The following is a 22,810-nucleotide window of genomic DNA, read 5'->3' as shown; positions in this document are numbered from 1 at the left end:
TTTATTCTGTAAAGTTGCTGCAAACACTGAAATGTTGATTGCTCATAGGGGAAATACAGGTTAGGTTCCTGTTAGCCTCTTGTCACAAAATTTTCATCAACTGAGCAATATTTAACTTTGTTTTGTGTTTGTTTTGTTAATTCATTAACATTGAACTCAGAGGCAGCAGCACTACAACTCCTGTCTGAACAGAGCTTATCCCCCATATTTGTTCCATAACACACATCAGAACTTCTTGTGCTTGGGACCACTAGGCAGCACTTCACCATGTGCTTGGGGACCATTTTGAATTTGAACAGTGAAATCATCAGTAAAGAGCACAGAAATGCACCACCCCCCAAAAAAGTGGTGCTGTATAGACCACAAAAAAGATACTCGTTTGCATTATGAGAGCTGAAATAAGAACATTTTGTTTCACCTGGGAATACACATGTATGTTGGGTTACTGAAATTATTCACCACTCTGCATGTGTCTGATTGTGGAAGTACTGCAAGTATTACTTTTTTAAATGAAATCACAAATTTCAGTGAGTGGTCAAACACATCAGCAAAGAATGCAGATTGAATATACATACACTAAATATAAATGAACACACAAACACACATTCAAACATGTGCATGTGTGCATGTACACACTCTTACACATTTTATTTAAAAAAAATTCTGGCCTGAGGAAAAGATGTATTATAACAGAATCTTAAGGCTTATCAACACTGATGTTCAGAAAACTTTTTATTTCCATCTTTTTAATGAATTCTTTAGAAATACTATAAGAAAGGCACATGCTTCCTACCTTGGCATTACGTATGAGTGTGCGTTTACATATATGTACACACACGTCTGTATACATACATTTATATATGTATATATTTGAAGATTCTGTGGTGTTTGGGTTCATTTATTAAATATGTGCTCGTTGAGCACTAGCTTTGGTGGTGGATAGATCTGGGGATAGAAATGTGAACAAGGCCTGCGTGACCCTTCCCAGTGGAGCTTATAGTTCATGGTTGGTGATGGGTCTAAATGGGGTAAACAAAGCCATTACAAATTGTTGTTTGTTAAATGCTTTGAAGAAGACAAACTGGTTGCTGATCTAGAACAGAGGGAAGGTTGTGGCCATGGAAGGCGATGGCTTAGGGTGAAATGAAGACATGTGTTTTATTCATGACTCTGTCAATATTTAATGCTCAGGATTAACCTGATTGGTGCTGGAATCTTGTGGGTTTTGTTGTAAAAACTCTATTCTTATGATATTGCTAGAGGTATGAAGCATTTTTTTTTTTTTTAAGATTTTATTTATTTGTTAGAGAGAGAGAGACAGAGCGTAAGCACAGGCAGAGTGGCAGGCTAGAAGCAGAGGGAGAAGCAGGCTCCCTGCCGAGCAAGGAGCCTGATGTGGGACTCGATCCCAGGACGCTGGGATCATGACCTGAGCCAAAGGGATCCGCTTAACCAACTGAGCCACCCAGGCATCCCGCATTTTTTTTTTTTTTTTTAAGGAAAAAATTAACATCTTTTTTCCAGTTTCATGAGAAGGACAGCTAAAGGGCTTTTTGCTTGCTTTGTTTTTTCCATTTTTTTCCTCTGCAAGGCTTTGGTAGTTCGAAGTTGTCTCCTTTTAATTAGGAGAGCAGAATACAGAAAACCGTTCTGCTTAATAATTCAGGCTTTTAGATGTTTTGTCATGATTAGATTTTATGATTGTATTGCAACTTAAAAAAAATCACAAATAATGAAAGTCTGACTTTTGAGATGGAAAACAGTTTCCTCTTAATTCTTTCTAAATATTTTTATGACATAAGTGTAAAATGTAGTATGGGTTCTGGTTGATGTTTTATGAAAATTGTGTTTAGTTTCATTGAATACAAGTATTTACTTGATATGATTTGTTCTTGATACTAGGTTAAATGGGCCAGGGAAAACTATCACCATAACATTGGCTCGCCATATTCCTTGCGCTTAGCTTCTGCTGATGTCAATGGAAAGATCATCGTTTGGGATGTAGCAGCGGGAGTAGCTCAGTGTGAGATCCAAGAGCATGCCAAACCTATTCAGGGTGAGAAAAGACTGTGCTCTGCTAAGTGTTCATATTATCACACTTGCTCTTAGAATGGTTTTTTTCCCTTTTAATTTCATCACTTCCCAGTTAACTCTTGATTTTGGTTAGTGTGTTTTATTGATCTGTCTAGCTTTCTTATCAATATATTTCCATGCTTATTTCCTCAAATCTCAGCTGATTTTTGCTTTAGTAAATTGCATTAATTTTAGCGTTGGCCTCAATCAAGCATGATGAGAAAAATTAAGCTGCTGTAAAAGTCTTATAATCTAAGCTGTGATAAAGTATACTTGGCTGAATTGCTATTTTAAATTAACCCTCGATGCTTACTTTCCATTAGTAGAGATGATCCAGATTTTATTTTCATTTTCGTATAGATCATTTGCTTATGTTACTGACCTAAAACCAATACAGTATCTTTCGACTCAGAGCTTTGACTAAGTGGCTATCTTGACTGAGTGAATTTTTTAAATGACTGTTTAAAAAATATTTGTTGAGTACTTTGTACTAGGTACTGAACAAGATATTTATGGTGTTTATTATCATGTAAAAAACATGAAACTCTGCAAAGTTCCATTAAGTAATTTCACAAAGATGTTAGGAGAGTCTGACGTTGATCATGGCCAGCACAGTCTTTGATGCAAAGTTTTAAGTAAGGATTAGTGAAAATTGTCTTGTATTTTCTTTAAAGTAATTTGAAAATGTTTCTCTTGAGATTCTAATGTCCAGACAGCTCATCTTAACATAAAACTATACTTTTCCTGTGCAGTCTTGACATATATACACATATATGGAACATGGGGAGAGAAGTTAGGATTTTAAGAACTTTGGGGGGAAAAAACAAAACAAACCCTAAATGTCAAGTATTCATTAACCAAGTGTTCTGAAGTGATTTCTGAATTTTGCCTTCATCTGGTCTTTACAGATGTTCAGTGGTTATGGAATCAAGATGCTTCCCGAGATTTACTACTTGCTATCCACCCACCAAATTATATTGTGCTCTGGAATGCGGATACTGGCACCAAACTGTGGAAGAAGAGCTATGCAGATAACATCCTTTCTTTTTCTTTTGACCCTTTTGATCCCTCCCATTTAACTTGTGAGTAATAATACATCTAATACAGATACTAAATCATAATCCCATATCATTTGCAAGTATTTTGATGGCTAGAACTTTAAATGCACAAGCTGTACCTTCACTGTGTTGAATTTCTAAATAGACTTCGATTAGCTGGGGAGAGAGTTGCTGTGCTGTTCTAATTCTGGCTTAATGAAATTTGTTTTTCTAGGAACACATAAAGAACTTGAGTCAAAGGTTTCGTTTAGTATGTGGCCAAATTCAGTTCTTCCCTCTAAAAAATCATTTAAATTCATGCTTGTGTTTTGAGTGCCATAAACAGATGCATGTGAGGCACAGAATAAGCCCAAGGGAATTTTTTCTTGCAGAGGTTATTTTTGCCCGTGTGCTCTTAGTGTTTTCACTGAGCCGCTGATCTAAAAATGTGATTTGTTTTTAGACACATGTTTTGTTTTGTTTTGTTTTTTAATTTATTTTTTATTTATTTTCAGCATAACGGTATTCACTATTTTTGCACCACACCCAGTGCTCCATGCAATCCATGCCCTCTATAATACCCACCACCTGGTACCCGACCTCCCACCCCCCCACCCCTTCAAACCCTCAGATTGTTTTTCAGAGTCCATAGTCTCTCATGGTTCACCGCCCCTTCCAATTTCCCCCAACTCCCTTCTCCTCTCCATCTCCCCATGTCCTCCATGCCATTCTTTGGAGTATTATGCCTGCATCAGAAAGGACGAATACCCAACTTTTGTAGCAACATGGATGGGCCTGGGAGAGATTATGCTGAGTGAAATAAGTCAAGCAGAGAGAGTCAATTATCATATGGTTTCACTTATTGGTGGAGCATAACAAATAGACACATGTTTTTGTGATTAAATGATTTGGGAAATATTCTTCATTCAATTATCCAACGGGCATTCCTTGAGCTATTACTATATCCCAGGTATACAGAGAATGAAGGGGAATGGGAGGGACGGGAATGGGCAGGTTGTTGTAGTAGATGAAGTGGTCAGAGTAGGCTTGATTTTGATATTGGATCAAAAATTGGAAAGAGGTAAGGGAATTAGTTGCGGGAGAGAATGTTTCTCCTGAATTTGAATGACTCAGAATTCTAACTTTTATCTACCAGCATTTGTTATTACTGAGTGTATATTTGTGTGCTGAAGAAGGAAGAGAAATGCGTACCTGCAGAAACTAAAATGGGAAACCCAACTGTGGAGTTTCAGTGGTGTGTGGTTAGGTGTTGTGTCTATATACACGTATATGGTGTGTATGTGCACGTGTGCGTACGTGCACTTACTCCTTAGTGTGCTGTGAAGTGCAGTGCTGTGGGATCACAGAGGAGGGCTGCTTTAGCTGATCCACTGACTGAGGGAGGGCATCCCAAAAGAAGAGGAATGAGTGAGACCTTGGAAGGGAGTCCTGTCATCTGAAAAGGAGATAAGGCCTCAGGCTAACTTTACTGCATCTCTAATTTGGTTGATGAAAGCACAGTATATTTTAAAGCGTCCGTTCACCTAACATCTTTGATTTACTCATACTGAATATGCTAGGGCTGTCATAACTCTTGAATACTTCTTTGCTCCCTGTGCTTAAACCTAACTGCAGGGAGCCAGGAGAGATGAGATTTCCGTTATCCGTGTATTAGCCCCAGTTTTGAGGGAGATTATTTTCAGTCATAAAAAGGCAAAATTTGTTTTGCTAAATGTGGTGCTGCCTTGTTGAATACTTCTGTTTCCTGTACACATAGTAAGCCATTGTTGGCTCTCTATTTTTACTCTGGATATAAAGAGAAAAAGAACACACTCGTACTTCCTAAGGTTCAGTCTGATGCTCCAAAAGAAAAAAGGAAATGTATATTTAGACTGAGCAGTTCATGATACTTGTAAAAAATTAGTACCACATCAAATATTTGAACTCAGAACTAAATGTGATATGCAAAGCCTCTTAGTATGGGATTTTTTTTTTTTCTTCTGTGAATTTTATATTCTGAAAAGTCTTGGATTTGAAGTTACAGGATATAATGAGGAAAGGTTTTTAATGAAAGTCTGTGCACTGAATTTATTTGGAAGAACAAACATTTGTTCTTTCTGCTAGTAACCTTCTGATATCTTTTTAATATAAAACATTAATTTAGAAAGCTGAGTGTAGAGGCCTCTGATGAATTGTAATGAACCACCTGTTTCACTTCAACTTGGAGAACATTTCAGTTACGACTACATTATACTGCCAGTTCTATATTATTAAAATTATCATTACCTTGCTTTCAAAATTGTATTGGAATAAAACTCTGTGCTCAACTTGATTAAACTTTAATCAGAGTTTTGCTTCTCTCAATACAGTACTCACCAGCGAGGGTATTGTATTCATCTCAGACTTCTCTCCATCCAAGCCTCCTTCGGGCCCCGGGAAAAAAGTTTACATATCCAGCCCACATTCCAGCCCAGCTCATAATAAGCTGGCCGCAGCCACAGGGGCCAAGAAGGCTCTTAATAAAGTAAAAATCTTAATCACGCAGGAGAAACCTAGGTAAGTTACAAGTATAAAACTAACCATTTAGTTCATCTATTTATCATCCATTCAAGAAACGTCATTGTTGAAGATGTACGAATACGGATTTTATTCTTTACCTCACCCTTTCTCCTTTCCAGTTTTGAATTTATATGGAGGAGGAGAATATTCTCTCTGTCTCTTCCCCAAGGAGGAGGTACCACTTTGATGTGGCTCCTTTGTTTTCAGTTATTATGCTAACCTCTCCCTTACTGATTTTTGCAGATGACAGTTTCTGACTTCTGATTTTTAAATCTGAAAACAGAAAATGAAGATTCCACAGTTGGCAATTGAATACATTTAAAAAATTGGGGACAAAAGCTGGATTTTCATTTTAAATATGTTTTCCTGACTTAAGTGCTCCGTCTCATTAGCTAGTAAAATATGGGTGTTTTTCTTATGCATGTAAAGATGTTTCTCATACTGGTTAAGAGCCAAGATTCTAGGGGAAATTATAGCCGTGTGACTCAGAATTCTTTTTTTTTTTTTAATATCTTATTTATTATTTATTTGACAGGCAGAGATCACAAGTAGGCAGAGAGGCAGGCAGAGAGAGAGGAGGAAGCAGGCTCCCTGCTAAGCAGAGAGCCTGATGTGGGGCTCGATCCCAGGACCCTGGGATCATGACCTGAACTAAAGGCAGAGGCTTAACCCACTGAGCCACCCAGGCATCCCAGAATTCTTTAATCTTGCATAAATTTCACTTCCCCAATCTCTAAAACAGCATTTTATAGGATTTTATATGGTTGTTGTAAGGCTTAACATACAGTAGCTTAGGTACTTAATGTAGTGGCTAATAATTTTAGTAACCATTTATTTGGTAAATGCTACCTATTATTGTTTATTTCAGAAATGGCAACTGAATAAAATTTTATTTTAAGTAACTAATCTTATGCATTGGAAATAGACTTCAGTTTTCTTTCCTAGAGAGCTATGATCTTATATTTTTATTGCTTTGGCAGTTTTTTGGCATTCATTTTAAAAAGACTCTTACTTTAAATATGCTAAGATTATTCTGTCTAGATTTTGTGGGTAATTATCTGAAAAATCTATGGTCAAATACAAATTGTTCTGCAAGTATATTCTGAATTTATATATAAATATCATCTTTATGTATTAAACCATAGGCTCATTAATTTCACCAAATTATCCCCCACCCTGTGCCATAATATTTGGATTGCTCCTTACGTATTTTAAGAGAATATTCTATTTATTTTTCATTGGTTCTATGTTATAGATAAATCTTTTAAAGTCTGAATTGTTTGAATTGTTTTATTTTATGATTTGTGTGTATTATATCTTCTCATATGAGTCATATGTTCATTTTGAGTTTTGGGGAAATGAATTATTAATCCCTTCAAATAGAACTGCTCCAGGTGCTTTTACATTCATTATTACATGGGATCCTGCTGTAGTTCTGGGCAGTAATACTGTGTCTGTTTTATAAGTGAGGAAATTGAGCTGCACATTGTTTTAAATATGTTCCTCAAGCTTACCCAACTAGGAAGTGGCAGAGCCAAGATTTTAATGCAATCCATGTTCCTGTTTTTAGTCCTCTAATCTAACTTTATTTTATTTTATTTTTGGCACAAAGAGGTGGTTTTATTAAAGCCTGGGGACAGAACCCATGGGCAGAAAAGAGCTGCCTAACTTTATTCCTATTGAAATAGGTTTAAGAAGGTTATGACTGAATATATGCAAGTCACAAATGGCTGAAATGATTCTTGAGACTCTTGAACTATCTACAATCTTTATAAAGTTTTATCAATTTTATTTACATAGAAGAAAATACTGTGATAAGTGAATAAAATACCCCACTTTGTTTCAAAAAAGATTTAAGGTGGCTTAGAAGTGAATGAAGGCAGAGGGGAGGAAGTGACATGCCCAAGGTCAAACAGGTAATCCATTGACTCCTGGTCCAAGGGCCCTAATTGCCCAGATTGCTTTGTTCTGATGCTGAGTATTGATTTCAGCAATCTGTTTGGTACTTCTAATTGCAAAATAAAAATAAAACTACTGGTTTTGTCACTTTATAGCCTTACTACTTAAATTTTTAAAAAAAATTTAAATGTATCTCTATCCAATAGTCTGTGCATTACCATTTGTCATAATTTGGGTTTTGGCACATAGTAGAGATCTTAGTTTTAGATGCTAGTCCCTGTTGGTCATTTCAGGAAACAATTGTATCTTCTCATTGACAGTTATGTGGAAAGGACAAAATTCAGTCCTTTATTAGCTTTTTCTGATATGAATAAAGTCTTTGACTTATTTCTTGATGCCTAAAGTATGTTTACTTTTTTCAGTGCTGAATTTATAACTCTAAATGATTGCCTTCAGTTGGCATATCTGCCTTCCAAGAGAAATCACATGTTGTTACTCTATCCTCGGGAGATTTTAATCCTTGATCTTGAGGTGAATCAAACAGTAGGTGTGATTGCAATAGAACGAACAGGAGTTCCATTTCTGCAGGTATGTTTGATCTAAAAGTTCTATCCCTCCAAGTTGGTCATGAATATTATAGACAGTAAAAACATAATCTTGCAGAAATCCTTAGTTCCACTTTCTCTTTTCTATTTATTTAAAAATTAACAATGTTGCCTGGGTGGCTCTGTTGGTTAAGTGCCTGCCTTTGGCTCAGGTCATGATCCCAGCGTCCTGGGATCAGGCCCCGCATTGAGCTTCCTGCCCAGCGGGGAGTCTGCTTCTGTCTCTCCCCTTTCCCCGCTCATGCTCACACTCTCAAATAAATAAAATCTAAATAAAAAAAATAAATTAACAGTGTTACTGTATTCCTATTTTTCTGCACTTTTGATTCATATGATTTACCTTAGAAATTCTTCTGACTGATCTGGAGATATTTATTGAACTATTTAAGTTTCCTGGATAAAGGCAAATTTTTATGATTATGAATGGATGGTTTTTCTTTGTTTTTTAGAGATTTATTTATTACAGAGAGAGTGAGCGTGCACACGCACATGCGTGTGAGTACGAGCAAGCCAAGGGGTGGGGGTTGGAGGGTACAGAGGCAGAGAGAACCCTGAAGCAGACTCCCTGCTGAGTGTGGAGCCTGATGGCAGGGCTTGATCCCAGGACCCTGAGATCGTGATCTGAGCTGAAATCAAGAGTTGGCTGCTCAAGGGACTGAGCACCTCCCAGGTGTGCCATAAATGGAATTTTTGAATAATTCATTTAATTTTCAAGCTTGGGGATTATGTGTGTATTTTTGTTTTTGTTTTTGTTTTTTTTTCTGTCCATATTCTCTAAATATGCTTCCCGGCATATACTTTTTAATCTATTGTGTTTTTTAAAATGAATACATTATCTGTTTAAAGGTAATACCCTGCTTTCAGCGTGATGGGTTATTTTGCCTACATGAAAATGGTTGTATAACTTTACGTGTTCGAAGATCTTATAATAGTGTTTTTACCACTTCAAATGAGGAACCAGGTGAGTTTATATCTTAGAATAATACTAGAATATTTTTCTCCAGAATTTCATAAGCCGTCATGTGGCGGATACCAGCCAAAGCATAGAGTTAATGGTAATCCTGGCCTTGGGAAAGTAGAATATGATTGTAAAAAAGCATAAAGCCATGGTTAATTTCATGGTTTTATAATAGTGCCCCTCCTATATGCAGCAAAGAAAGTAATATTTTGTAATTACTTAATTGTATCCATGAGCCAAGTAGATATTATCTTTGCGTCTTTTTCTTCAGCACAAGTGGAGCCTTTTAAAATACCTTTATTATTACACCCCTGACTTTTCTGCTTTAGGAACGTCCATTGTAAAATTACATAGGTTAGTAAGTCTCCAGGGTATTGTCAGTTTCCGTCTTATCCTGGAGAATGAAAGCACTGTGTTAAAATGATGTACTTCTAAAAGCAAAAGCGACTTTCATGACTTTTGTAGAGTACCATTATTTTCAGGCTTACTGAGGCCACTATAAATTCTGATGACCTCTAGTGTACTGTACATTATTTGGTCATATCACTGTTGATCCTTTATCAAAGCTGTTTTCTTTGTTTTAATAATATTAAAAAAATATTGATTGTAGTTTTTATTTTGGAAACTAAAGTTGGTGTGGACAGCCACTAAATGAATCATATTTATATTCTGAAGAAATTAGTAATACTTGTAAAAGGAGAAGGCATTTTTGACAAACTGTGTGCTAGTGAAGGAATGATATTCTTTTTAGTTGAGGTTTTATTTAAATTAAAGCAAATAGTAGTGATATTGCTGTGTTGCTTTCTGATATTTAAAAGAAAACAATACTATGTTAAGATCCAGATCCTGTCCAGGAGCTTACCTATGATTTACGAAGCCAGTGCGATGCAATCAGGGTGACAAAAACTGTCCGTCCCTTCAGTATGGTGTGTTGTCCTGTCAATGAGAATGCAGCCGCCCTCATAGTGAGTGACGGCAGGGTCATGATATGGGAACTCAAGTCCGCCATTTGTAATCGGAATTCACGGAGCAGGTAAGTGAGTGAATAGGATTGTTCTCTGGTTTGCTTTATTACCTCTTTTTAGAAAATTAACTAGAATCAGGGGCGCCTGGGGGATTCATTCGCCTTCTGCTCAGGTCATGATCTCAGGGTCCTGGGATCAAGCCCCATGTCAGGCACTCTGCTCAGTGGGGAGCCTGCTTCTACCTCTCCTTCTGCTCCTCTCCCCTGATGGTGCATGCTTGCTCGCTTGCTCTCTCAAATAAATAAATAAATAAATCTTTAAAAAAATTAGCAGAATCATGAAAATAGCAGGGACTTAAATTTTTTTTAAGTGAGAATTTAGATTATTAGGGAATTATGTAAACCTCCTGGAAATATTTCACTGTGGGCAAGATTAATAAATACTATAAGATTAATAAATACTATAAAAATGGATAGAATGCTATGATCTGAAACTAGTAATTTGAGTTACTAAACTGTGACAGAGGTTTTAAATATGTAAAAACATGTAATTATTATGTCTTTGCAGTAGTTCTGGTGTATCACCTTTATATTCACCCGTGTCTTTCTGTGGAATTCCTGTAGGAGTGCTACAGAATAAGCTCCCAGACCTCTCCTTAGATAATATGATTGGTAAGCTATTTTTTTCCTCTAACATTTATGTTAGGTATTTCTCTTGAAGGGCAAAATTAATAGTTACTGATTTGCAATTATTATAAAGTCAAAGTTAATATCTGAGAAAACTGGATTGTGGGATCATTTTTTTCCTCAATAAATCAGAGGATATGAAATATTTAAGCCAAAAAACATATATTGGCATTACAGTTACTGGTATTAGAAAATGTTCATTCATGAGAGACTCTTGATTTAAATGAAGGAGATGACATTAGGCATGTGAATACTAGATCTGTGCTGTGTCCAGCTATATCCCACTCCTCAGGGCCTTCCTGCAGTCTGGTCCCCGGTCTCAGAACTGAATATGTACTCCTCTTTCTCCCTTTCTGCTACTCCTAATTTAAAATTCAACTCAAGCGTTGCTTTCTTTAGTCTTGTAGCCTGACTTAAATGTTCTTCATTTGCAGTCCCTGATGGTTATCTGTTGTTGGAATGGTGATTCTGTTTGTTTCCTCCAGTGAATTATAAACTCTATAAGTGTGGGACAGTGTTTGATTGCACTTTGTATCCCTAGCACCCAGCAAAGAGCCTTGTATATTCAAGATGTGCAATGAACATTTATGGAAGGAATAAAGTGACTGAGCAGTATTAGAAAAAGTAATTTTAACATCATGACGTGCATTTTTAAACTTTCGTGTTGGGGATTCAGCAAATTTATTTACAGATAAAATATTGTTTCAGAGGGGCACCTGAGTGGCTCAGTGGGTTAAAGCCTCTGCCTTCGGCTCGGGTCATGATCCCGGGGTGCTGGGATCGAGCCCCACATGGGGCTCTCTGCTCGGCAGGGAGCCTGCTTCCCTCCTTCTCTCTCTGCCTGCCTCTCTGCCTACTTGTGATCTCTGTCTGTCAAATAAATAAGTAAAATCTTTTTTTAAAATTTCATATTAAATTCATATATAAAAAATATATATATTAAAGGAAGAATGAAGATTTGTGATTTCAGATATTGTACAACTAGAAGTTGTAAATATGCCAAGCAATTTTGAAGTCTTAATTCTTTTAAAATTGTGGCCGTGGCTTATAAAGGATTTTCTTTGTCATTATTTGTTCTTTCATAATGTAATTGAAGATCAGTATTATTTTGTTTAAATGCTAGATTCATGATAATACTAGGAAAGGCATTACCTTATTAATCTTAATCATAAATGGCATTTATTGCGTACTTAGTACTGTGTTAAATACTGCACTAAATGCCCTATGTATTACCTTAATAACCCTGCGAAGTAGGTAATATTATTATTTGTTTTATAAAGTAGAAACCGAGATCCAGAGAGATTTAAAAAAACTTGCCCTATACCAGAGAGCCAAGAAAAGGTCGCCCTAATCTTGACCCTCCTTGGCCATGGCCTCTAGTCCTGGCTACTCCACTTTGATCTTAGACAAGACCTCACCTCTTCCAGGCCTTGGTTTTCTTGTGGTTCTTGCCATTTGTAAAATCCTTCTGTTCAGTGATATTAACTTGTTTATTTAAAGTTCTTTCTCTTCACCTTCCAGACATAAATCTATATGAGGAAGTTTAGACACATACTTGTTTTGCAAAATTCATTTTATCAGTAATACAGTTTTCTGAGTTAATTGACCTTATCTCCACTTAATATAAAATATTAAAGTGAAAAGAATTATAAACAGTCATGCACAGAACTAATCAGTAATACAGAGCCCATGGGAGTTTGAAATTTCATGCTGTTTAAGTGTCTAAGTGATATAAATTACATTTTTTTAAAAGACAAGAGGATACAGATTGTATACAGTTCCTGACAATGTAGTTGATTTGAAAGCATTAAATAAATAAAGCTCTGTTACTCAAAAACATTTTAATTAAAACTTTTAATTAAACTTCTAATTTGATATTCACGATGTCCTTAGTGATAGTTGAAAGCAATTCAGCTAAATATAGAGGCCTGATTTATATTCATTGGGTACAGCCTACTGCTTTTTAAGGCCTAATCTGCCCTACCTTGTGAATTGCCTGTTATGGAAGAAGTTTGAAGAAAAATGATGGCCATTCCCGGGAGTCCATTCCAAGCTGTGGAGGGTTTGTAAATGTGGTACTTCTCTGTTGAACTCCATGTTCCTTTAGACTCCCATCTTCTGTTATCAAAGATTGACAGCAATCGTATGATATCATGGGATCTTTTTATTTGGATTAAATTGATGGCCATTTTTTTCTGTACATCTTACGAATTTCAAAATACCCGCAGTTTGCCGCAGTATTAAAACAACTTTATAGCCTCAGAAGGTTACAGTATTCACAACCCCATCACTTGCTTATGGTAATTACTGACATTTTTCCCTTTCACGGGTGTGTGTGTGTTGTGGGTACGTACACACTCAGGTATCCTTTATTATGTATTTTTGACGACTATATCCCAGTATTCAAAAATGGTTTATAGGCAGGAAATTTGTGTACCCTTTTTAGTGAACGGTCTGGGTTTTGTTGTACCCACATGTTCACATTTTGTTAGAATGGTTTTACTGAAGCCTTTTAGTTTGAAACTTAATAACCTGAGTATAATCGCTGTATCTGAAAATAATGCCCATTTAAGATTTAACTATCAGCAGTGAACTTATATATTCTTTATATTATGTATTTGTATATTCTTTTTTATGTGTAATTTATGTTACATACATTATTTTGTATGTTATATCATTTTGTATGTTGTTATATTATTTATCTATGAAGTATTTAATTATAAAGCTTAGATTTTGTAATTACATTGACACATTGAAAAGATTTCTGATTAGAAACCTAAATGAGTTCCTTGAACCTACAGTTGGTGATCACCAGTGTTATGTATGGTTTAGAAAGTGCATTAGATTGAAAAGCGACCCTTTAGAAAGGTGGGTGTTAAGTTGGGAATGAGCTGCAGCGTCCCACTCCCCAGAAGCTGGTCTCTGACCTGGGTCCCCTGATGCGCCTTGTTTGGTGCCTCATACTGGGAACTTCGGCTGACAAAAGTCCCTGAGTTCTGGACAGCAGTCCTCCAGAGTAATCTGTGGTTTGAGGTGGCAGACAGTGCAGTTTCCGTCCGAGAGCCAAGTACAGAGCCATTCTTCAGCTGCGGCCCATGGAGTGCCACCGGATACCTTGTAGACCTGAAAAGGGTTGCCGCTGCAATTTTCTTTACATTTCAGAATACATTGTAATGAGTGTATTTGTACTTTTGCTTACCCCTCAGGACAAAGTGCCATTGCTGGGGAGGAGCATCCCAAAGGCCCCATTCTGCAGGAGGTACACCTCCGCTTCCTGCTGACGGGGCTGCTTTCAGGACTGCCCTCCCCGCAGTTTGCCATCCGTATGTGCCCGCCACTGACCACCAAAAACATCAAGGTGTATCAGCCACTGCTCGCCGTTGGTAAGCATTGGATCTATTCTTAATCCTTCGTGCCTGTTTTATGTTTTAGAAGACATTTAAGTGTGGTAGTGATTAGAAAATCCTTTATTTGAGGAGAAGGAGGAAGAGGCCCCATGAAATCATATATATATACTCATCTGAAAATATTTTTCTTCTTTTGTTTTTCTGTCCTTTTAATCCATCCATCTTTTTATTTATTTTTTAAAATTTTTAAAATTTAATTTAATTTAATCTTTTCGTGTGTGTTCCAAAATTCATTGTTTATGCATCACACCCAGTGCTCCATGCAATATGTGCTCTCCTTAATTCCCACCACCAGGCTCACCCAACCCCCCACCTCCCTCCCCTCCAAAACCCTCAGTTTGTTTCTCAGAGTCCACAGTCTCTCATGGTTCGTCTCCCCCTCCGATTTCCCCCAACTCACTTCTCCTCTCCATCTCCCCATGTCCTCCGTGTTATTCCTTATGCTCCACAAGTAAGTGAAACCATAGGATAATTGACTCTCTCTGCTTGACTGACTTCACTCATCACAGTATTAACTCATCCACCTGACACTGGGTGATAGAGACACCACACAATGGGTACCTTTCTGAAATGTTAGGACAATAATCTCTGTGTGATGCTAAATCCAGATTCCTTGTGTTTTTTAGTCCTAGTTAGTAGTTTAGTAAGAGCAATGTTCTTCATTTGCCAAGAATTGTATATTGAACGTTGTTTAAAATGGCTATGGTCTCTTTAAGATTTGCCTTTTGGGTTGAAATTACATAGTTTTATATTTTTGATAGAAAATTGGTCTTGGTTTCAACCTCCTGTCACATTAATTTCATAATAATGTGAGTAATCTTATCTCCTTCATAGATAAAAAAACAAATTTTATTTGCTATTATGTACAGAAGGTTAAAATGGATTTCTCAAAAATTTCAAAAAGTAGTATATTCATTTGAAATTGTCAACATTTTTTCTTAAGATGCTGTTCGTTGGCTTCTGGCTTTCTCTCTAGGTCTATAACATGGTTTTTGTTTTGTTTTGTTTTGTTTTTTTTTTCCTAAAATGAAAGCCTCATCCACATTTATTTTGTTGCTAGTAGGTCTTAGTTAGCTAACGGCCTACTCATGAGTACTAAAGGCTCATTTGACTAATCGGTTTTGGCAATATTCTGATTTTCCCAGTTTTTCCATTACTGTCTTCTGAATGTAGTTTGCATTTTAAAGTTTGGTAGTCTGTGTGTACATGTGTCCAGATTTATATAAAAGCAGATAAATATTTAGTTTTTGCTTTAGAAACTATTGACTTATATTAAACCTCTTAGAGAAATTTTAATTGAAATTTGCTAATGTACATTATAGTACATGTATATACAGTGTCCGTATACATAAATTGTCAGTTAGGATTTTGTCAGTTTCTTGGAGAAAAGTACTTCTTGCCATAGCTAGATAATTGAGAGCTAAGTCAGGGTCAGAGATTTCTGTTGTAGAATAAGCTGTATTTTACTTGTATGATGATCAAGTCATTTATTGAATTTAGTATAATCACAAAGTAAAAAGAAAAAATATAAAATTAGTTCCTAAATTTTTGCACTCACTAGGGCAAAGAGTCAGAGTTCCACTATGGAATTACTGCTCCTTTTAGAGCCCCTAGAATATTAGATCATAGGTTCAGCATCATTAAAACCTACAGAATGTAGGGGCACTTGGGTGGCTCAGTTGTTTAAGCATCTGACTCTTGATTTTAGGTTAAGTCATGATCTCACTGTCATGGAATCGAGCCCTGCATAGAGCTCTGTGCTGTTCATAAAACCTGCTTAAGATTCTCTTTACTTGGGGCACCTGGATGGCTCAGTTGGTTAAGCATCTTCCTTCAGCTGGGGTCATGGTTCCTGAGATCGAGACTGCATTGGGAATCCCTGCTCAGCGGGGAGCCTGCTTCTCCCTCTACCTCTGCTTGTGCTCTCTCACTCTCTCTGTCAAATAATAAAATACTGAAAAAACTTCTCTCTCCTTCTCCCTCTACCCCTTCCTTCCAGCCCCCCCCCAGTTGTGCAAGTGTGCGAACATGCACGCATGCTGTCTTTCAAAAAAAACTCCCAAAAACCAACCCCCTCAAAAAGCAAAAAGCTTGCAGAATGCAAAAATCATTTTATTATGATGATCTGTTAATTGAAAAGTTTTAGTAATTCTTTAGATATTGTCTCAGTAATAGAAGGTATTACTGTGGAATAGATGATAAATGTAAACAAGTCTAATACTGTATTTTTCTAGAATAGTTCTGTAAAATATTTAATAAAGCATTTAGCAGCAGGTACGCTAAAATTGAAACTTGCCTAGTGTTTTTATTTCTATTACTATTCTATCATTTCTACATTCTGTCATTCTGCGTGAATCCATTCATTTTTTTAAAGTCATGTGCAGTGAGAAAGTGATTGTCCAAGCAATTATATCGTTCCCTTTCTTGCTTAACTTATAAAAACATTTTGAAGACTAAAACATTACTTTTCCAAGAATGGCCGTGTTCCTCCAGATTAAATTATAGACACACACTCTACCTGAGGCCATGAAAAGCTTTAGACATAAAATAACTACAAACTGAATTACAACAATAATAGAAATAGTGATAAAAATGTGCTTAGTTTGTGCCAGGTACTATAGTAAATGTTTGAACTGTGTCTTCTCATTTACTCTTCAGCAAGTAGATTTTCTATTATTCCCATGTTAAAGGAATTAAAAACACAGATTTAGTGTTGGCAAGTAATTTGTACGAGTGTAAGACAGAGCTAGAGCTTAAACTCAGGCTAGTTTAACTGCAAAATCCATAGCTAACCACCACACTTGTCCATCTCTATGATTTCTAGAATATGAAGACAAAACAAAAATCTTTGGAAAGAAAAACAGAAAAGATCTGGTTTCTGAGTTCTGCTGAGGACTGAGGACTTGCTGTTGTAAACATTCAAAATCTGAAAAAGTAGAAGTTCCCATGTGTGAAAAAGCTTATTAGCAAAGTGCTTCTTCAGATTTTATGTGTATTGAGTTAGATGTTGAAGTCTTTCATAAAAATCTATCCCTGGATTTAGGAAGATCTCAGAGCACATGAGATTAGGCCCATTTTTGAAAAGAGAGTAGACCAGAGAAATTGACTCTTAACACATAGCTTGAGTCCCTTTTGTAAAAGATACATTTATAAAATTATTAAAATCCTGAGAAAAGACTTTTTGGAAAGATCTGGAACTACGGCTTGAGTAATTCTATTCTCTCACATCGTTTCGATAGGTACAAGTAACGGTTCTGTCCTGGTGTACCACCTCACCAGTGGGCTGCTGCATAAGGAGTTAAGTGTCCACTCCTGTGAAGTCAAGTGAGTATGCATTGTGACGTTGAGATCACAAACAAAGCATACTGAAAAGAAGTTCGGGACACTTTTCTACATTGAATATTATGCAGTGGTGATTATTTGCCTCAAAGTTTTGAATAATAAATATTCACATTTAAGTAATGGTTATGTTATTGAAGGCTGAACACTAATTGTTTGCTTTGTAAAAGGATATCGTGCAGTGGAAAATTTTGTCTGACTTCTGTTGCGGCATCTGATTGTGGAGGATATTTTCTCACTGGCTGTCCCTGCGTTCCTTTGTTCAGATGGATGTAGCTTGTTTTTCATTTCTATAAAGATCCATTGGTAGGACTATTCCTGACAAATTTGAATGAAGTCATGTTAATTATTAACTAATCTCATTTGTTTTTTGTTTAAGCACCATGAGAAAAGAACCCAACTGGATAGCATTTCTAGTTTCATTTTGAGGTGTTGTGTTTGATGAGTGCTGTGCGATCAGAGGGAGCTGAGGGAAAAAGTTGCTTGGTTTTGAAGCACATGCGTCTCCACAGCATTATTTTGTTCATGGCGGGGCTGCCCCCCCCCTTCCTTTGTTCTAGTCATGGTTGATTGTGAAGTTACATGTGATAACACAAATTTATTACATCTCCCATATTTTTGGATGATCTTTTAACAAATGTACAAGAAAGGCCATTTTCTCTCCTCTGAACGTTATATAATCACAGGTCTATGCACATGTTAAAATTCGTAGTTAATCCTTCCTACATACTTTATTCTGAGTAATTGTATTTTCTGGATGGGGAAAGGTTAACCCTTTAAGTATGACAACTGATTGTGATGGAATTTCCAGAAGAGTCTACATTGTTTGTGGTGCAGCCCAGGTAGCTGTTGGTCTCCACCTCCTGCTGAGCCCTCCAGTAGCTCTCTGAGTACTTCTGCGTGGCGTCCTAATGTCCTAATGTCTTCAGAGTCACTAGTCACTAGTCCCCTGGGTGCAGTGACAGAGGTCTGTTTGGGCCATCTCAGACTGTTCATCTTTCTCTTCCTCCATGAGACCCTTCTGCCACTGCTGCTACCTGCTGTCTCCCTTTCTTTCCTGTCTACATTGCTTTTCTTTTCTTTTTTTTTTTTTTTTTTAAGATTTATTTATTTATTTGATGCAGAGAGAGAGAGAGGTCATGATTAGGCAGAGAGGCAGGCAGAGAGAGGGGAAGCAGGCTCCCTGCTGAGCAGAGAGCCTGATATAGGGCTCATTCCAGGATTCTGGGATCTTGAGCCGAAGACAGAGGCTTAACCCACTGAGCCACCCAGGTCCTCTACATTGCTTTTCTTAACATTTCCTCTCACCCTTGGCTTAGTGTATAGTGTTTGCTTTTGTGGCCAACACCCACCAGTCAAATTCTTCATTTAGTCAGTACTTATTCCAGGGACGTGTTAAGTGTTAATACTTTACATGACCATTTCTTTGACTCCCCACTTCTCTATGTGGTAGGCACTATTTTTATTCCCAATTTATAGAAGAAACTCAGTATTGTAATCTGTGAAATTTAATCTGGGCCTTTCAGGCATCAGAACTGACCTTTCTACTTAAAGTGCATGTGCTCTATCTCCAGCTAAAAAAATGCACCTCAGGCACATTTTGGCAATAAAATGAAAATGTTGATTGAGCCAGGATTCATGCTAGAAATTTATACCTGCTTCTGGAAAATCAAGTACATTTTCATTTTTTTCTGAACACTGAAGTCTTTAATAAAGACTCAATAGCGAGTTTATCAGCAAGCTATTAGTTTTAAATAAGATTTGTTTTCCTGGAACATTCAGATGGTAGATGTCACTAAATACATGACTTACACATGCTGTGATAATATTTGTTATTGAGTAATACTTGAAATTATAGTGTTACTTGGGATACGAAATAATGGATATACTACAAAGGCTGATGTTGTGAATGATCACACAAATGTGCTCCATTTTTTTATGTGAATTTTCCCTTCTTAATTACCATTTTGAAGATAATTCACATTTTATATTCAGAGATGATGCCCAAGAGGATGTTAAAATCCTGCCGTCTTTGTGTTTCAATTAATGTGATTATAATATTACAATTAAAAGCCATTACGAAAATTTCACAGATGTGTCATAAAAATTGCTGAACTTATTAGCAATAAACCCAACATATTCTAGATTTTCATACACAAATTTAAGGTCAACTTTTTAAAAAGTTGCTTTTACTTTGTACTAAACATGTTTTTTAAAGATCACTTACATACTTGAATCTTATGCGTATACATGGGCAGGGACTGCCTAACTGCAGCTGGTTTTGCTGTGGGTTGTTTTCAGAATCATGGTGCTTTAGCCAGTTTGATGTTACAAATACATACTGAGCAGCTTCTGTATTCCTGTAAACAAAACCTTTGATGCTTATAATCCAGTGGAAGATACCAAGGAATAAATAAATGGTATGTGGAGGTTTTCTTAGATTATTAGACTTTTTTAGATTATTAGTTTATGTCTTGTTCAGTAGGCTAAATTTACAATAATAAAGCACAATGTTCTTTTCAGTGTCAAACTTACTAAAATAGCAGTTTTCAGGGCTATCAGAACATTGACTGACTCAGTATTGCTTTTAGTAAATTGATTTGTGCAAAGTATAATAATCTCGGTTTTGTCTATAAATTTGCCGAGGTTATTTTCATAGAATTATAGAACTTCAAGGCCTTCCAGAGGTGGGTGCTTCCTGCAGCCCCCCAGGGTGGAGAAGTAGCATCTACAGCAGCCCCAGGAGAAATCAGCAGGGCCAGCCTGGGAACCTGTAGGAGTCAGAACCACAAATGCCTGCTGACAGTCTACGCTTATGGTTGTTCACTAGTTAAGAATCCAGCAGAGCGATCCTATATCGAGTCCTAAAATGAGCTGCTGTGATCACAAGTTTTTTGATAGATCTCAGTGTGTAGGTAAACCCAGACAATAGCTTTCTAATTCTGAGAGCCCTGGGTGAGTGCTGTGTTTGATGAGAGTTTTCATTCTTTTCTATAGAGGGATAATCCCACCCTTATTTAATCTTCTTTGAAGTCCGACTTGACTTTTATTTTCTTCAAGTCGATCAGTAGGACTCAGATAGGGAAACCGCTGCTGGAATCTGCTCGAAGACGGCATGCTAATAGTGCCGCACTACACATAAAAGCCACTCCACGTTCTGTTCTGTGCTCTGACCTTAGCAACGGGGATGCCTTTGTCTTACAGGCAGGGGGAAAGCAGGCTGAGTATGTGCGACACTAGAAATCATAAGGAGGAGTGCAAGGCTTTGCTCGGACATCATTCATTAAATCCAACCGAGTTTATTAAGTGCCTTTCACGTGCTGGAGAAGCATGATGTGGTACCTTCCTTCAAAGAGAATGCAGCCCAGTGTAGTGTTTCTCAGCCACACTATTTCCGCATGCTTTTTAGGCAACACCCTGCTTGCCCTTTGGGTCTCAGTGGGCCTCAGAGGCCAGATTTTGTGCTACTCTTACAAGTCCTGATTGAACTCTGTACCAGTGCTTTTGTAATAGGGAGTCCAGGACGCACTGGTGTAATGCCTTTTTTCTGCTAGATCATAAGCTGCAGAAGGATAGCAGTCAAATTGTTCACAGTGGTAGTCCTGGAGCCTTGCGCAGTCATGGGTATACAGTAGGTACTTCCCAGACAGATTTTTTTTTTTTTAAAGATTTTATTCATCTATTTGACTGAGATCACAAGTAGGCAGAGAGGCAGGCAGAGAGAGGGAAGCAGGCTCCTTGCCGAGCAGAGAGCCGGATGCGGGACTCGATCCCAGGACTCCGAGACCATGACCTGAGCCGAAGGCAGAGGCTTAACCCACTGAGCCACCCAGGCGCCCCCCCAGATAGATTTTTAAAAATAATGAAGAATGGGTGGCGGGGATTCTTAGTGTCCAGAGATCCTGGCGTCACTGTGTAGAGCATAGGTGTGCAGATCAGCAGCTATAAGTCTTGGAGAGTATGTCTTGGGTTTCTGTGGGTACACAGATCTGACTGACGCTGCCAGACTTACATAGAGAGCACAGTGCAGAATGATTTTGTACAGTGTTCTCCTTTTTGTTTTGACTCTGATCAAACTGATGGTCGGTTTATCCTGTGTCTCTTTCTCTGCCCCCACCCACCGCCCCCGGCCTCCGTTCTCCACAAGCCATGGTGGTAGCACGTAGTTAACGTCAGCGGGAGAAACTGCAGACTGACTTGCTATCAGTCCTCATGAAGGAGACTCGCATCCGGCTGATAGGTTGCTTGCTGTCTTGTCATCATTTCTTTGAGATTTTTCTTTTGTGCTTTTCTCTAATTAAGACACCATTTTGAATGGTCAGCCACTTCCAAATCTCATTGCTCAGTTTGAATTGTTTACTTCAGGAATTTCTCCCTCCTAACCAAATAGGAAATTTGATAAATTCCTCAGTGTACCCATCTTTAAGCAGTCGGGCTCAGAATATTTTAATACCACTTTTTCTTAAGGAATGGAATTCTTGAACACTACTGCAACATGTGACTCTCTTCTCTGCCAGATTTTGATCGTCATGTTAATGCTGCTGTGAAGCCTGGCAACTAAACTCTCTCGCCCCCCATTACATGTGGAGATAAAGTGGTTTGAATTAGAAATAATTTCATGTATATATTGGAAACATATGGTAATTTAGTCTCAAATGAAAGGTCATATTGATATTCTTAATTAACTTGTATAATAGAATTTAGATCGTAGGGAAAACTTATTTTTCAAATAAGTTGCTCAGAAAAAAAGGGTATTTGACTGAACTCTACTTAATTTCTCACTTTAGGGGTATCGAATGGACAAGTTTGACTGGTTTTCTTTCCTTTGCTACTTCAACACCGAACAATATGGGATTAGTGAGAAATGAACTTCAGCTGGTGGATCTTCCCACAGGTTTGTGTATTTAGGCTACTAAAAGATTGGAAAGGGTTTGCCATATTGGTCAAAGATGTTGCTATGTATAGAATGTATTCCAGAAAACTTTCTTTCAACTTGGAAGGTTTTTTTTAGATCTTCTTTGTATATTCATTTTGTTGTTGTTTTTCTGAAATATTTGCCCTGAAAAGGATCCTGGTGGTGGTTTGTATGCACATTATGTAAACCCGAGTGCGTGGCAAGTCGAGTACCATAAGCCTCAACAGACAGATTCATAAGTACGTAGGGTATCACTTCTAAGTACATTGTTACAGATAACCAGAAGCATGGTTTTTACACAAATCTTTGTGGTAGGCTTTGTTAGATTTCTCTTCTAAAACTTTTGGCCTTTGTTAGGAAAACCTTT

The 22,810-nt window shown here is 37.3% G+C and overlaps 1 protein-coding gene across 5 annotated transcripts in view; it reads left to right on the top strand.

The window, feature by feature from the left end:
* WDR11 (WD repeat domain 11) overlaps positions 1-22,810 on the top strand; it is a 64,595-nt gene that overhangs the window by 4,234 nt on the left and 37,551 nt on the right. For all 5 annotated transcript variants that reach the window (XR_006603289.1, XR_006603288.1, XM_045069053.1 and 2 more), the window contains exons 3-12: positions 1,903-2,056; positions 2,982-3,155; positions 5,480-5,666; positions 7,991-8,156; positions 9,020-9,134; positions 9,969-10,164; positions 10,664-10,767; positions 13,989-14,165; positions 17,429-17,513; positions 22,316-22,422. Coding sequence is in view for 3 of the 5 variants with exons in the window: in XM_045069053.1 (XP_044924988.1) it covers positions 1,903-2,056; positions 2,982-3,155; positions 5,480-5,666; positions 7,991-8,156; positions 9,020-9,134; positions 9,969-10,164; positions 10,664-10,767; positions 13,989-14,165; positions 17,429-17,513; positions 22,316-22,422 (1,465 nt within the window). In the remaining 2 variants the exon portion in view is untranslated. The remainder of the gene's footprint in view (positions 1-1,902; positions 2,057-2,981; positions 3,156-5,479; positions 5,667-7,990; positions 8,157-9,019; positions 9,135-9,968; positions 10,165-10,663; positions 10,768-13,988; positions 14,166-17,428; positions 17,514-22,315; positions 22,423-22,810) is intronic.

Source organism: Mustela putorius, unplaced genomic scaffold (genome assembly GCF_011764305.1).
Source record: "Mustela putorius furo isolate JIRA1106 unplaced genomic scaffold, ASM1176430v1.1 tig00003909_pilon_pilon_pilon, whole genome shotgun sequence".
NCBI classification, from domain to species: domain Eukaryota; kingdom Metazoa; phylum Chordata; class Mammalia; order Carnivora; family Mustelidae; genus Mustela; species Mustela putorius.
This window is presented reverse-complemented; position numbering and strand designations above follow the sequence as displayed.